Source organism: Dendrobates tinctorius, unplaced genomic scaffold (assembly GCF_039654945.1).
Source record: "Dendrobates tinctorius isolate UK_male_01 unplaced genomic scaffold, ASM3965494v1 ptg000029l, whole genome shotgun sequence".
In the NCBI taxonomy this organism is placed as follows: Eukaryota; Metazoa; Chordata; class Amphibia; order Anura; family Dendrobatidae; genus Dendrobates; species Dendrobates tinctorius.
In genome coordinates this window covers 3453329-3471110 of record NW_027361697.1, presented here as the reverse complement: position 1 = coordinate 3471110, position 17782 = coordinate 3453329, and the positions used below count along the sequence as shown (strand labels likewise).

The following is a 17782-nucleotide window of genomic DNA, read 5'->3' as shown; positions in this document are numbered from 1 at the left end:
TGGGGAAGTGTACAGACTGAGGGTGGATTCAGGAGCTAAGACAAGGTACGTGGCCCCAGCGTCTTCACCATCAGAAGTAATTCGGGGAACAGGGCAAGCTAGGGAGCTCCTAGCATTAGGGACAGGGAAGGAGCCCCTGGTCCTGGGACACCCAAAAACAAAGTTGTGACACAACCAAGGAGTGAAAAACAAACAATATGTCAGGAGGAACTTGCTAACAGTGATCAGTGCCAGAGATGGCAGGGATCATGGCTCTACTTCCTTCACTCCCGTCCGTTGAACTCTGCTTTGCTCCATGTCGGGCTTTAAAAGCGGCCAGGCATGATCCAATGTGGCCTTTATGAGACTTACCAAGACCTGTGTCTTGGTGTTAAGATTTCTAAGTGCTTGGTAGTCCTGTGTGCCTGCAGCCTCCAGGACCTCTGCTACTGTTCCCAGTCTCCTGTCCACCTACTCCAGAGCCACTGCTACCCAATCCCAGTCTCTTATTCATCCACTGTCTCCAGTCCTTTTGCAATCTGTTTCCTATGTGCCTCACCTGCCTGCTGCACTGATACTCATATGCCCACCCAGACATTGGGCTTTGAGGATCCACCTCACCTGCTGAGCCTAACAGCAGGAATTGTGTAGCCTTAGATTCTTAGCCTTACTGAACACATATGCCATAGATGGACACCTGCATCTCAAGGAAGTATGTGTACTAGGGTAAGGAGATCATGTTGTACTTTTATTTTGTCACGCACATAGATCGTAGATTCACTGCGCCATGGTCTGGGCTACCCTTGGAGGGCATGGCTAAGTGGCCACCTGGTTTTCACTAGAGCTCGTGATGGTGAAGTTAGGCTTGAGCTGCAGGTGGCTGCCAGGTACCACTCCAAGGGCAGCCCTCGTACTGCGGCAGCTGACTCCAAGGGTCAGGATCGCAGACACAGACTCTGAGACAAGGCAAGACTGAATACCAATGCAGATTCAGACAGTGCGGATCCTAAGGCACTTGACAGGATTGACTGTTGTGATTGGGTCACCGAGGAGGAAAACAAGACCAAGCTAAGCCACAGAAAACCAGAGAGGTTGGTAACTAAGCGGATTGCAGACCCCTGATCCTTTCCACACAACTAGCAGTAGCCGTGGATCGTACCTACGATGATTCTAGATGCCTCGACACAGCCGGAGGACTAAATAAACCTAAAGCAAGAAAAGGGGAAATCTAAACTGCCCCAGAGCAGACCCCAAATGAATAGATAGCCCCCAAACATATATTGTTGGTGAGACAAGATGAAAACACAAACACAGGTAGGAGAATAGGCTGAGCAAACGATGGGGCCCACACTAGACAAAAGGGACAAAAAGCAAACTGGCACAAACAGTAACATAAGAATGGAAATTCAGCACAGCCCCAGCCAGGGCTGGCTGACCACACAAAACTGGATAGACAAAACCAAATCAAATGTGAACAATAGCAAAGAACACTTAGCTTGAGAATGCAAGGACTGAACTGGAAAATAAGACCTCAGGAGGCAGGAAAAATCACCAGCAGGGGTAGAGGGAGTCGGCTATCTTAAATCCAGTCAGAGAATCCAGATGTCCAATCGTCGTCCTCATTATCAGGTGGCAGGTCTCTGTAATTAGATCAGCTTCATTACCTCCTGCAACCACCAGAGGGAGCCCGCAAAGAGAACTCAAGACTCCTGTCAATACAACCAGCTCCACCACCCTCACCAGCAACCAGAGGCAGACCAGAAAATGAATTCACAACAATGGACACTGGTGCAGGTTCAAACAGTGCGTATCCTGGAACACTTGACAGAAAGGACACTGGTGAAGGTTCAGGCAGTGCTGATCCTGGAACACTTGACAAGACGGTACAGGTACCGCCAGAGCGGGTTCAGGTACCGCCAGAGTGGTTTCAGGTTCAGGTAGCGCCAAAGCAGCTTTAAGTTCAGGTAACTTGGATAGCAGGAACAGGTTTGAATTCAGACTAGGCGTGCTCAGCAGCAGGTTTAGGTTCTAACAAAATAGGTTCAGGAACAGACTTAAGAATAAGTTCAAGGACCTAACAACTAACAAGCAGGGACAAACTCAAATTAACACTAAAGAGGGTGTTGTACAGGCAGCTCCCAACAGGGGACGCATACCTTAAATACTAGATGCCTCCCAGCTATGTCTTGGGGCAGATTCAGATTGCACACACTAACCCTTTAAAAAGTGGGTCCAGGATCAGTAAACCGCATCAGGACAGAGAGAGGCCACATAGCGGTCTTGGTGGTGAGTACATTGGCGTCCCTGCCGGGAGGAGGCAGAGTGAACATGCAGGGACGCCGGCATTAGAGTTACACATTTCACAAATAGAAGAATGGTTGACACCTGACAGAGGCTATAAACATCCCAATCTGCATCATTTTATGGAGATTTCGGAAGGGAATTCTGGTGACTGGTTATTAGAGTAGTTTTTTGGATTACCTAGATGGTTTTCTGACAGTCCTAAAAATGTTTTGGAAGACATATCCTACTGAATGAACACAAAGAAGCAAAGTACAGGCAGTAGCACGTTCAAATATAAGAAGAGTGACTATGGTCCAGGTGGCTATGATCTGCACCTACGCCCTCACTGTATAGATAAGGGTAGTACTTTTAGTAACCCTTATAATGATGTGCTTTGTTATTTTTTTTTTACTCCTTATGCTGTCTTCCTTTTTATCCTCTACACAAGAGAAAAGAGAAAATTAAGTAGCATTTAGGTTGCTCAGGACAAGTATAAGTCGTGCATGTTCAAGATGTGACTGTGTGTTATGGTTGCAGCACTATAAGGAGGAGGAAGAGGAGGTTACGCCTTAGCCTCGCTGCTGCATGAGAAACTGACTCATTGTCCTCTGAGATCTAGAGAATAGCTCATGGTAAAGGAATGGATGACCATAATTGTCATTCCAAATGCTTATCTGTCTCAATGACACTTTAGTCTAACTTTCTGAGAGCAGTATTTTTTTTCTTTTGCATGTAGGAAAACGTAACTTTGACACTCACCCAGAATAAATACAAGAAGGCTAGTAAGAACATGCTGTCTCCCAGGTCTTTTATAATTGGAACCCTGTTTGTGTTCATTTTTTTTATAGTGGGATTTTGGTAAGTAATTTCTTCGTATTATTGTAGCATTTTCCTTATTTGTTAGCTTACATGTATTGTCTAAAAAAAAAAAAAGACAAATAACACTAAAATAGAATATTTATTTATGCTGATTTCATCCATTTTTGCCTAAGGAAAAAATTGGATGCTGTAAAAATGGATCTCTTGGCAGATTTTTTTTTAATTACTTGTGTCTGCATGAAAAAAATAACAATCATATTCATAAAGTTTTGCAGCTTTCTAATATACATTGTTTTATCATTTACTGCGATTTCTAAGATTTCTTATTGTTGCCAGTGAATGGAAACATCCTTGCTAACATCTAAGGGCAGGTGCGAACAACCGTGCTCACTCCATCCGAGAAAATTGGTCCGATTATGAGTTTGATTTGGCTCTGATCAGAGTTTGCTTATGCACTGATCAGAGTTTCATTAGGCTCTGATCAAAGTTTGATTTGACTCTGATCAGAATTTGATTAGACTATGATCAGAATTTGATCAGGCTCTGATCAGAGTTTGATAAGGCTCTGATCAGAGTTTGATTAGGCTCTGATCAGAGTTTGATTAGACTCTGATCAGAGTTTGATTAGGCTCTGATCAGAGTTTGATTAGGCTCTGATCAGAGTTTGATTAGACTCTGATCAGAGTTTGATTAGGTTCTGATCAGAGTTTGATTAAGTTCTGATCAGAGTTTGATCAGAATGAGATCCAAGTTTCTTGGAAAAAAAAAGTTTCTCCACCTTCACCATTCTGTCAGTCCGTAAAAATCAGACGGTACTTGAATGCCACCCAAGTGCGGTTCAATTATTTCCACGGACCCATAGATATTACTGGATGAATGCCATCCGATTCTAGGAGGCAAATCATGCATGCTGCAATTTTTATTTTTTTTTTTCCCCTCGGACTACGCGATCATGTGCACAGCTCCATAGAATAACATGGGTATGTCTACTATCTGTCAAAATCGTGAATAACACTAATCCGATTTAAACAGTCGCCTACACGATCCCTTAAGGTTAAAAGTACCTGTCTTATAATCTTAATTTAACAAAGCTGCATGAGCCTTGTAATGTTCAAATAGGTTTTCCAAGGGGCAAAATTGTGGCAAACATTTTATGATAGAAAACAATGGGCAAAGTAATATTTACTTAGAATTAAAGGAAGCAATAAATGTGTTTAACTCCTACACCATTGCCTATACAGTGTACAATATCCGTTTCTTCTGCGTGCAGGGCTCGCTACCTACAGGTTTATTACCTCTGACTACAATGAGCAATGTTCACTGACCGCAAACAAATATCCCGAGAATGACGAGGAGTTTAAAAACAAATGATATTGGAAAGTTGTAAGTTCTCCTTAAAGAGATTAAGCTTTATTTGTATAAGTGGGAAACCACTTTAAATATGTGCATAGCTTTTAAATTAGAGCATTGGAATGCTCATTTTGTAATGTTTCCATTCAGTTCAGTAAGGTTCTGTAACTACCATAGTTTTCCTACGTAACGTGAAAAGCAATGAAGAATATTTGATCACATGGATTGTTCATGCAGAAAAATATTTCTCTTGAAATGAATGGGGTTGTCCCACAATTTAATTTAAATGTATTAACTGAATACAAAATTTATGTTAAATTGCTGATTTATAGGTAGGGGGTGCTATTAATTTTGAGAGCAGAAACTCCCTTAAAGGTTTGAGAAGTTAAGCAAAGTTTTGGTCTAAATGCAATCCTTCAAAACATCGTAACGATCTTGGACCAATGTTATTTAATGAGGCTGTGCACTTGTTCGATTCTATTATTTGTTTTCCTTGAACCAAGTGGTTTGAAGAAAAGAATCACAGCATGCACGATTTGACTCCAAGCATCGGATAACACTCATCCTTTCATGTCTATGGGTTCGTGGAAAAAAAAAATCGGACCGCACTTGGACGACATTCAAGCACGGTCTGATTTTCACGGACTGACATTATGGAGAAGGTGGAGAAATATTTTTGTGTTCTCTCCACCTCCCAAAAAAAAGTCGGATTTCACTCGGATTAGAATGTGATTGGCATAATTGGACCGATTTTCCCGGATGGAGAAAAAATGGTGTCTGCACCTGCCCTGATTCCCGGTGCGTGAACATACAATGTTGGGCCATGTCTACATGCTGCAGATATTTACTGCTGTAGAAATAGTTTGGAATTTGCAGATTTTATCCAGTTCCCACGATAACTATTTGGTAATTTTTTTGTTGCTTCAGCATTTCTGCACCACTTAGTTAAATTAGGCTATTTGTGTATTTTCTGTCATGATCCAGGCTGGATCTGACAGTTTAAATGGAAAAGTGAACTTTTTTTTCCTTTGGCTTGGTGCCAAAGTGTGTTGTGATTGCCCCCGGTGGCCATTAGAATTATTACACGTGGTGTTTCATTCTAAGTTGCCCGGTGGTGGTGAGTTGTATCGCACCTTAGTTTTAGGGTTAAGGTGCACGCAATTACAAATCAGGTGTTAGGCTCTATAAAAGAGAGCCAGGTGGGTTCAATGACTGTGGGTGATATTGTGTGTCATTTTGCAAGTAAGCCTGGGGGAGGAAGGAGCTGAACATGAGTCCTGTGCAGCCAAGCCAGAGGGGACGAGTGGCAGCTAGGTGGTCTGCAAGAAGGGTTGGCATGGCGTGGTGGAGTCACAGTTTATGGTGTTGGCAGGAAGTGCTTGCATGGCTTGGTGAAGTGACGACTATGGAGAGAGTTGCACTCAGCATGTGGGACTTGGTTGCTGAGAGCTGGACTCAAGCATGCTGGACGTTTTGGCAGGAGCTGAACTCATCTTTGGGACTCTGTTACTGGGCAGCTGCAATTGGTGGTGTAATCTGCTCCAAGGCTGCACTATGGTGAAGGATCCAGTTATGGTGATGGATCTGGGTGGAGGAGAAGATGCACACAGGTGGTGGGCTCTGTTGCTAGGAGCGTACGCAACAGAGCAAAGCTAAGTGGTGTTTCCCCTGTTTTGTCATCTTTCCTCATGTGTGTTTTAGTGCAGTGGTGAGATTAGTTTCCGCACCGACCAATTCCCTAGTGAGGGTTTAGGTCAGTGCGAGCTAGGGTTTTTTAGGTTCCTGTTGCGCGCCCGGTGCGGAACCGGCATAGGGAACGTTAGGAGTGCAGGGACACTGGCTCAGGGGAGCTCAGGAGGTCTCCATTTCCCTATTCCCTATCGCAGGGCCCACCATTGTTAATGTTTCCCAGGTTTCCCTTATTGTTTAAATTCGTCTTACTGGAGGCGGGGTTTCCAGACTTGTATATACGTGTAATGTAAATTCGCCAGTTGGAGTCGGTGTATCCAGCTGCATGTGTTTATTATTGAAATTCGCCCCACTGGAGGCGGTGTATCCAGGGTCACATGGGTTCGCCTTGCGGTACTCGCTGCGTCCAGACACACGTGACCGTGACATTTTCATTGTGTTTTTATAATGTTTTTCCTGCTGTAGTTTTTGTCTTTTGCTGTCACATTTTACATAAAACCGCTTTGTTTTGGATACTTCCTGTGACTTAGCATTAATGAAAGCGTTATTGAAGAAATCGTGTTTCAGATTACATTGAGAAAATGGAAAACGGTCTTAGGAGTGCAGGAAAGAGACTCAGGCAAGAGATAGGTTTAAACCACAACGTGTTTCGACGGAAGATCCGTCTTCATCATCCACCTGATGAAGACGGATCCTCCGTCGAAATGCATTGTGGTTTAAACCCATCTCCTGTCTGAGTCTCTCTCCTGCGCTCCTAAGACCGTTTTCCATTTTCTCATTGCTCCTATCCTCCATTGGAGGTTTTTGGCTGGAGCTGCGGTGGAGACCTGACATCCTTGTCTGCCCCTGGGTTGCTTCCTAAGCGCTCCTTTATGACCGCTTATCACTGACTCTTATGTTTCGGATTACAGGCACTTTCAGTGCATTTCCGCTACAGAAACACATTAAAAAACACATATGAATTTTTTGCCTGTTGATTGTCATAATTTCATCCAAAGTCTATAGATAAAATCCACAAATAAAAGTAATAATTACAGCAACAACAAAATATAGACACGTTGCGGATTTTAAAAAATGTACGGCAGTTCAATGTATAATGCATAAAAAAAAGCTGTGTGCAAAAACAGTAGAAAAGAAAAAACAGCTCAATCATTTCCTATGTACATGCAATCGTCGCACCCATGCAAGGAGAGTAACATTTGAAAGGCAGTAGAAACAAACTTTTCCAACTTCGAACAAAGATAAAAGTATTATTTTTATTACATCTCAATCAAAATCCATAAGAAAATATGGTACAGGAAAAACAAAAAACAAAAAAAAGCCAACGCATTTCGAATGCAACATGCATTCTAAATCCCAGTGTAAAAATAATGTCTAGTTAAACGCACCCTGGACACTCATGAATAATGATTGAAATCCCCCGACATCTTTTCAGTCAGTTTTGCAGCAGCTTCGCCAGCGTTTTTATTATTTTTAATTTACGTATAAAACAGTGAGTGGCTTCCAAGCAGAAGCCACCTGAAGAATCATCAAGTCACTTCTTTTAGCCACTTTACGGCTTTCGATGCCTGAAATGGTTAAAAGAAAAAAGAGGCGGGAACATATGTATGGCAAGTCATGTTGACATTAGCGTGCATATGCAAATTCTATTATATATATATATATATATATTTTAGTGCTTTTTTCAATGTGAGTGTTTCCTTAGGGCTTGATCAAACTAGTGTATGATTCGGACATGTGTAATCCAATAAAAAAAGGGATTGCACTAGGACGGATATTTTTCAGTGAGGCAGTGCAGATCTGCGTTTTTTTTCTCAGGAAAAAAAAATTGCAGCATGCTGCTATTTGACGCCTAAGGGCTCACACTCAGCGCAATAAAATAGGTCAGATGTTGTTCCTGAAAAGCAGGACAAGTGTCATGCAAGTACAACGCGATTGTTCTCACCTAGCATCTGCATGACATCCTTATGACATGTGTTGTATGCAATCCGTATGCAATGCATTTTTAACATCAGATTTACATGCAGTAATTTTCTCTGTGGTTTCAAGCTCGTTTACTAACTAATAAAGCAATCTTATATACAGTTACAGATAGATATATGTCATCTAATGTATAAAGCTCAAGTGTGTGAATGTACAGTTGTGGCCAAAAGTATTGACACCCCTGCAATTCTGTCAGATAATACTCAGTTTCTTCCTGAAAATGATTGCAAACACAAATTCTTTGTTATTATTATCTTCATTTCATTTGTCTTAAATGAAAAAAACACAAAAGAGAATGAAGCAAAAAGCAAAACATTGATCATTTCACACAAAACTCCAAAAATGGGCCAGACAAAAGTATTGGCACAAAATTTGGCACAGTCACACGTCTGGACCCCGAAAGTGTCCTAGGCTATGTTGTGAGGCGAAGTTTTAACCCCGCGCGTTACAATTGACCAAACAATTTTGCCCCTATCTACATAATGGGGAAAAAGTGTGTATCAAGCCCCGCCCCTCATTATGATGTCATAATGGTTGCCATGGTGACGCTGATGTCATCATAGGTTGCAAGCCCCGCCGCTCATTATGATGTCATAATGGTTGACTATGGGATGGAGGATATGTATGATGGGTATATGGGCATTGGACTATGGGATGGAGGATATGTATGATGGGTATATGGGCACGGGACTATGAGATGAAGGATGTGTGATGGGTATATGGGCACTCGACTATGGGATGGAGGATGTGTGATGGGTATATGGGCACTCGACTATGGGATGGAGGATGTGTGATGGGTATATGGGCACTGGACTATGGGATGGAGGATATGTATGACGGGTATATGGACATCGGGACTATGGGATGGCGGATATGTATGATGGGTATATGGGCACTGGACTATGGGATGGAGGATATGTATGACGGGTATATGGACACGAGACTACGGGATGGAGGATATGTATGATGGGTATATGGGCATGGGACTATGAGATGAAGGATGTGTGTTGGGTATATGGGCACTTGACTATGGGATGGCAAATAGGTATGATGGGTATATGGGCATGGGACTATGGGATGGAGGATATGTATGATGGGTATATGGGCATGGGACTATGGGATGGAGGATATGTATGATGGGTATATGGGCACGGGACTATGGGATGGAGGATGTGTGATGGGTATATGAACATGGGACTATGGGATGGAGGATATGTATGATGGGTATATGGGCACGGGCCTATGGGATCGTGGATATGTATGATGGGTATATGGGCACGGGTCTATGGGATGGCGGATAATAATAATTTGCTATAACTAACCACAGTTAGTTACTATGCCTGGGCAGCGCCGGGCTCTTCAGCTAGTCTAATATATAAAGCTCAATGTGGGTGTGTGTGTATGTATGTGTGTGTGTATGTCCGGGATTGGCATCCGCACCGTCGCAGCTACAGCCACAAAATTTGGCACAGTCACATGTCTGGACCCCAAGAGCGTCATAGGCTATGTTGTGAGGCGAAATTTTAACCCCGTGCCTTCCAATTCACCAAACAATTTTGCCCCTATCTACATAATGGGGGAAAAAGTGTGTGTATCAAGCCCCACCCCTCATTATGATGTCATAATGGTTGCCATGGTGACACTGATGTCATCATAGATTGCAAGCCCCGCCCCTCATCATGATGTCATAATGGTTGCCATGGCGCCGCTAATGTCATAATAGGTTGCAATGGCGAAGATGCTGTCACAATGGTTGCCATGGTGATGATGATGTCTTAATAGGTTGCAATGGTGACGGTTATGTCATAACAGTTGCCATGGTGATGATGATGTCATAATGGGTATATGGGCACGGGACTATGGGATGGAGGATGTGTGATGGGTATATGGACACGGGACTATGGGATGGCGGATATATATGATGGGTATATGGGCACGAGACTATGGGATGGAGGATATGTATGATGGGTATATGGGCATGGGACTATGAGATGAAGGATGTGTGATGGGTATATGGGCACTCGACTATGGGATGGCGAATATGAATTATGGGTATATGGGCATGGGACTATGGGATGGAGGATGTGTGATGGGTATATGGGCACTCGACTATAGGATGGCGAATATGTATGATGGGTATATGGGCATGGGACTATGGGATGGAGAATATGTAGGATGGGTATATGGGCACGGGACTATGGGATGGAGGATGTGTGATGGGTATATGGGCACTCGACTATGGGATGGAGGATATGTATTATGGGTATATGGCACGGGCCTATGGGATGGTGGATATGTATGATGGGTATATGGGCATAGGACTATGGGATGGAGGATAATTATAATTTGTTATAACTAACCACAGTTAGTTACTATGCCCGGGCAGTGCCAGGCTCTTCAGCTAGTTGAGATATATAGTGCAGTTCAGCTTACTGTATGTGTATTTATCTCATAATTTAAAAAATGAAAGAAAAAAATAGGGTTTGTCTCCCTTATTTTTCTTAACCAGCTGAGGGAAAGCCAACAGGGGCTGATGTTAATAGTCTGGGAAAGGGGAAAAAAATGGAGTATTTCTCACTTTTCCGCCGATAATCTATTTGTTCCGCGATGAACCCAGTGTCTCCTGGATGCAGGGCTGAGCAGTCGCATCATGCTGCCGCTAAACAATGCATTCAGATGTAGTTTGAGTTGGGCTTGTCGCAGGACAAATGGATTATCAGCAGACAAGTGAGGAATACTGAGTTTTATAATTTTTAATTTTACATTAATAAATGAGACCTTTATTTGAAATGAAAACTCCCCGACCCTCTTTTACCCAATCTTTATATTTCAATTAAAGAACTTTACTTGGTCTGTGTCTTTATTACATTTGACTATTTTATTAGTAATGGGGGTGTCTTATAGAAGCCTCTCCATTACTAACTCCTGGACTTGATGTCAGTGGACATTACAAAGCTAACATCAACCCCAATACTTTTACCCCACTTGCCACCATACCAGGGCAAGTGGGAAGGGTGGAGGCTATGTGCCAGAATTGGCGCATCTGATGTTCTTAGTCTGGAAGGGGGCCAATATCCATGGTGCTAGGAACGGCGGAACGCACTAAATAAAAAATAAATAATAAAGTGCATTCGACGCTCGGGGTCCACCGCGCAGTAGGTGTGAACACTGCTGCTAAGTAGTGACAGATGAGCAAATTGGCGGAATTGCACACGCGGGTTGAACGTCACCCAAGTGCGGTAAGCAATCTCTGTTTGCTCACAGATGTCAGCAGAGGTAAACACAAAAGGCTGAGCCTGATAGTGTCACAGGTCTCAGGTAAATGCACACACGGTATCTGGTCACAGGAGCAGGACCCAAGACAGAGGAGCTGCGTCCGTCTAGACCTACCGTGCGTGCGGCGTCGCTACTGCGGACGCCAAAGAGGGCTGCAACTGCAGCGCGGCGTAGAACACTGCCGCTAGTTGACAAAGCAAGGAAGCAGGTGCAATGTCAGACGCTAGCACTGTGGATGATGTAATATCAGAGGAAGGGGATCTTAATGAGTCATTTGCAGGTTCATACATCCATCATCATTCACACAGTAGCAACTAGAGACTATACTAGCGCATGGCTGAACGGTCATGCGCGCTTTTTATAGCCGGGACCTTCCGGAAGCTTCCAGATCTCCGAGATGGACCAATGAGATCTGGGGCAGGACCTGGGCACATGACTCCCGATGTCCAATGGGAGATCATCTCGTGAGCATGCCCAGTAGGAGAACAGAGGAACTTAGTCTCTGGAGCGATCTGCTGCAAAGCAATCTGCTCTGCGGGAAATAGACAGCAGGAGACCGCAGAATGTGAGGCTCTGGATTCCTGCAGATCAGATGCAGAAACCTGACGCCTAACATTACCCCCCCTCCTAGGGCCCCTCCCCTCTGAGCCTTCCAATCCACCACCTTGTGCCCATCAGAGGCATAGGCCTCAGACTCGTCCGAGGGCAGGTCTGATGTCCCGACAGGTGACACGGAAAACCGGGACGCGTGGAAGGTATCAGAGGCGGCAAGATCACCATGTTTAAGAAGAGACATGTGGGAGACAACGGGAGCGGAAAAATCGCCAGGAGCAGAAGATGAAGTTGAACGCCGCAGTGTGTTGGTGGGTGTCTTCACTCTCTGTTTTAGGAAGCTATTCCGAGCCCAAGAGGCACATGCCCAAATATATTTTTTTAGTGTCCCGAGCCCTGTGCGGCCACCAATAAGACCCTGCGAGGAGTTTTGTGGTCTGCACGTTGCCACAGTGACCACCCACACTGGACGTGTGTGCCCACGCGAGAACCTTCGGCCGAAGGCAAGGGGGGACAAAGGTCTTGCCTGGTGGCACAGAGTTTGGCCATTGCGGGGCCCCGCTATCCTGGGGAACAGAGTGCTGACAGTGATAACCGCGAGTGGAACTTAGTGCCGGACGCGCCTCGAGACTGGCGCGAGACACCTCCAGGGGCTCTGGGAGTGAACACTCTTTGTTATGAGTGGCAGAACACACTAAATAAAAGATATAAATAAAGTGTGTTCGCCGCTCGGGGTCCACTGTGCGGTAGTTGTTAAAACCGCTGCTAGGTGGTGGCAGAGCAATCTGGCGGTAATGTGCACAGGGTTGGATATCACCCAGATGCACTAAAGCAATCCCTGTTAAACTCACAGAGTTGCTAATACAACAGATAGAAGTAACAACGCTGAGCCTGTTAAGAACACAGGGACTCAGCGACACACTAACGGATAAAGGTCACCAGAGTAGTTATAAGGGACAACACTACTTCCGCTTAGACCTACCATAAACACAGGTGTGAATGACGTTGCAACTGCGAACGCATACTAAAGCTGCGACAGCAGCGCGGTGTGAGACTTGCCGCAAGATAACACCGCAATAAAGCAGGCGCGATGTTTGACGCTAGCTGGTGCGCTTGTGGAGCAAAGGCGCGCTGGCGCTAATACTGGCTCTTAACTCATTCCCTCACACATTCGTAATATCATAGGAATGGGGTTTCAAATGAGTCATTCACCAGAACATGCATCCATCAACAAACACACAGTAGCAAGTATGACTATACTAGCGCATGGCGGAACAGCCATGCGCACTTTTTATAGCGAACGGGACCTTCCGGAAGTCTCCAGAATCCTGAGCTGAACCAATGGAATCAGGAGCAGGACCTGAGCACCTGACTCCTGAACTCCAATGGGAGATCGTCCTACGAGCATGCTCAGAAGATGGAATGAAGGACTTAGCCTCCGGAGAGAGTTGCTGTAAAGCAATCTCCTCTGCAATCTCTTCTGCAGTGGAAAGAGAGCAGGAGACTGCAGGATGTGAGGGTCTATATTCCTGCATAGTCAGGGCAGAAATCTGACTCCTAACACTCTGGCTCGGGTAATTCCGGAGGTTCGAAAAGGTCGGGAGCCGAGGTAACCTTCCGTCTGGGTTGAGCACGCTCCAACCCGCGCTCCGAAAAACGGAGATCAATGCGGGTGGCTATGGCAATCAGCTCTTCCAGACTTACAGGAACCTCTCTGGTAGACAGAGCATCCTTAACATGCTCCGCTAAACCTCTCCAAAACACAGGGATGAGGGCTTTATTAGACCACTCCAGCTCGGAAGCCAGTGTCCGAAAGCAAACGACATACTGGCTGACCAAGAGAGATCCCTGAGTTAATGCAAGTAGCTGGAGAGAGGTATCGTGCGTGACCCATGGTCCCAGGAAGACCTGCTTGATAGATGTTAAGAACTGAGCAGCGGTCCGAACCTCTGGGTCACCACTAGTGTTGAGCATTCCGATACCGCAAGTATCGGGTATCGGCCGATACTTGCTGTATCGGAATTCCGATACCGACTTCCGATATTTTTTCAATATCGGAATTCGGCATCGGAATCGGAAGTTCAAAGTTGATTGACGGCCTGACGTCATCATGATGCGCGGTGTGTGCGCATCATGATGCGCCGTCATTTCGGGCCTTCCGGGGGTCTCTGCCGGCCTGCCGGGGGGCTGTGTGGACTGCCCGGGGTCGGTACCGGCCTGCCGGGGGGCTGTGCCGGCCTGCCGGTGGTCTGTGCACCCTGTGGGGGTCTGTACCGGCCTGCCGGTGGTCTGTGCACCCTGTGGGGGTCTGTACCGGCCTGCCGGGGGGCTGTGCCGGCCTGCCGGGGGGCTGTGCTGATGTCCGGGGGTCTGTGCAAGCATCGTCCGATGGGACTACAAGTCCCATCTGGCGATGCCTGCTACCATGACAGTGATTGACACATTAGCCAATGATGGGACAGTAGTAGTCCCATCATCCGGCTAATGTGTTAAATGTTAAAAAAAAAAAAAAAAAAAAAATACTACATACATACTACATACATACTACATGCTACATACATACTACATATATACTACATGCATGCTACATACATACTACATGCTACATACATACTACATATATACTACATGCATGCTACATACATACTACATGCTACATACATACTACATATATACTACATGCATGCTACATACATACTACATGCTACATACATACTACATATATACTACATGCATGCTACATACATACTACATGCTACATACATACTACATATATACTACATACATGCTACATACATGCTACATACATACTACATGCTACATACATACCACATACATACTACATACATACTACATACATACTACATGCTACATACATACTACATATATACTACATGCATGCTACATACATACTACATGCATGCTACATGCATGCTACATACATACTACATGCTACATACATACCACATACATACTACATACATACTACATGCTACATACATACTACATATATACTACATGCATGCTACATACATACTACATGCTACATACATACCACATACATACTACATACATGCTACATGCTACATACATACTACATACATACTACATACATACTACATGCATGCTACATACATACTACATACATACTACATGCATGCTACATACATACTACATGCATGCTACATACATACTACATGCATGCTACATACATAGTACATGCTACATACATACCACATACATACTACATACATACTACATACATGCTACATGCTACATACATACTACATATATACTACATGCATGCTACATACATACTACATATATACTACATGCATGCTACATACATACTGCATGCTACATGCATGCTACATACATACTACATACTGTACTACATGCTACATACATACCACATATATACTACATACATACAATACATTCATACAATACATACATAGACATACAGTACATATAACATAGAGTAACATACTTACCAATACTTGTCACATTGTTCCCCGAAGCTATTGTCTTTTCCGGAATAAATATTAACATAACAAACCACAAAAATACTCACCCACGATCCGAAGCAGTCCACGAGTGTGTCCCACGACGATCTTGGGTAGAGAACGGCAGCATCAGATGATGCTGCCGTTCTCTACGGGCTGCAGGAATCCAATGACGGAAGGTAGGTATCCTTCCGCACTGTATTCCTCCGCCACTTAAAAAAAAAAAAGTCCCTAGTCTCACTTTATGCCATTGCTGTGTGGGAATTTCCTAGGGACTAGGGATTTTTTTTTTTTTTAAGTGGCGGAGGAATACAGTGCGGAAGGATACCTACCTTCCGTCATTGGATTCCTGCAGCCCGTAGAGAACGGCAGCATCATCTGATGCTGCAGTTCTCTACCCAAGATCGTCGTGGGACACACTCGTGGACTGCTTCGGATCGTGGGTGAGTATTTTTGTGGTTTGTTATGTTAATATTTATTCCGGAAAAGACAATGGCTTCGGGGAACAATGTGACAAGTATTGGTAAGTATGTTACTCTATGTTATATGTACTGTATGTCTATGTATGTATTGTATGAATGTATTGTATGTATGTAGTATATATGTGGTATGTATGTAGCATGTAGTACAGTATGTAGTATGTATGTAGCATGCATGTAGTATATATGTAGTATGTATGTAGCATGTAGCATGTATGTAGTATGTATGTGGTATGTATGTAGCATGTAGTATGTATGTAGCATGCATGTAGTATATATGTAGTATGTATGTAGCATGTAGTATGTATGTAGAATGTATGTGGTATGTATGTAGCATGCATGTAGTATGTATGTAGCATGCATGTAGCATGCATGTAGTATGTATGTAGCATGCATGTAGTATGTATGTAGTATGTAGTATGTATGTAGCATGTATGTAGTATGTATGTAGCATGCATGTAGTATGTATGTAGTATGTATGTAGTATGTATGTGGTATGTATGTAGCATGTAGTATGTATGTAGCATGCATGTAGCATGTATGTAGCATGCATGTAGCATGCATGTAGTATGTATGTAGTATGTATGTAGTATGTATGTAGCATGCAGTATGTATGTAGCATGCATGTAGCATGCATGTAGTATGTATGTAGTATGTATGTAGTATGTATGTAGCATGCAGTATGTATGTAGCATGTATGTAGTATGTATGTAGTATATATGTAGCATGTAGTATGTATGTAGCATGTAGTATGTATGTAGCATGCATGTAGTATATATGTAGTATGTATGTAGCATGTAGTATGTATGTAGCATGTAGTATGTATGTAGCATGTAGTATGTATGTAGCATGCATGTAGTATGTATGTAGTATTTTTTTTTTTTTTTTTAACATTTAACACATTAGCCGGATGATGGGACTACTACTGTCCCATCATTGGCTAATGTGTCAATCACTGTCATGGTAGCAGGCATCGCCCGATGGGACTTGTAGTCCCATCGGACGCTGCCTGCACAGACCCCCGAAGCCTGCACAGACCACCGGCAGGCCGGCACAGCCCCCCGGCAGGCCGGCACAGCCCCCCGGAGCCTGCACAGACCACCGGCAGGCCGGCACAGCCCCCCGGCAGGCCGGCACAGCCCCCCGGAGCCTGCACAGACCACTGGCAGGCCGGCACAGCCCCCCGGCAGGCCGGCACAGCCCACCGGAGCCTGCACAGACCACCGGCAGGCCGGCACAGCCCCCCGGCAGGCCGGCACAGACCACCGGAGCCTGCACAGACCCCCTGGCAGGCCGGCACAGCCCCCCGAAAGGCCCGTACAGACCCCAGAGAGGCTGTACAAGGCAAAAACAGGGTTTTTCTTATTCCGATACCGGAAGTCCCATAGACTTGAATGGGACTTCCGGTATCGGAATCGGCGATACCGATACTTTTTTTAAAGATCGGCCGATCCATTCCGATCCGATACTTTGAAGTATCGGACGGTATCGCTCAACTCTAGTCACCACGCTCCCATAGTGGCGTGGCCCACTCCAACGCCCTGCCCGACAGTAGGGAAACAATAAACCCCACCTTTAGCCCATTCCGTAGGGAATCACGTAGCCAGTAACTTCAGCTGGATAGAGCACTGGCACACGAAACCCCTTTATCGGGCAACAGGAGTCGGGAACCTGTCGGCGCAGGGGAGGACATGGACATTCGTGAAACCGCCTCTGCAATTGCCTGTACAGCAGCCTCAGTAGACTTCGCAGCAGAGATAGCACTCTCAAGAGTAGCCAACCGGCCCTCTAGCTGCCAAATGTACTGTAGGAGTTGCTGCTGATCTGCTATTACTAGCCAGACCCTGGCGCTAGTATAATGTTAGG

At 44.7% G+C, this 17782-nt stretch overlaps 1 protein-coding gene across 1 annotated transcript in view; it reads left to right on the top strand.

Moving 5' to 3' along the window:
* Positions 1-2885: 2885 nt before the first annotated feature.
* The window catches only part of LOC141085757 (histo-blood group ABO system transferase 1-like), a 31068-nt gene continuing 16171 nt past the window's right edge, over positions 2886-17782 (top strand). The window contains exon 1 of the mRNA XM_073571300.1: positions 2886-3120. Within this exon, the coding sequence (XP_073427401.1) occupies positions 3053-3120 (68 nt within the window). The 5' untranslated portion in view covers positions 2886-3052. The remainder of the gene's footprint in view (positions 3121-17782) is intronic.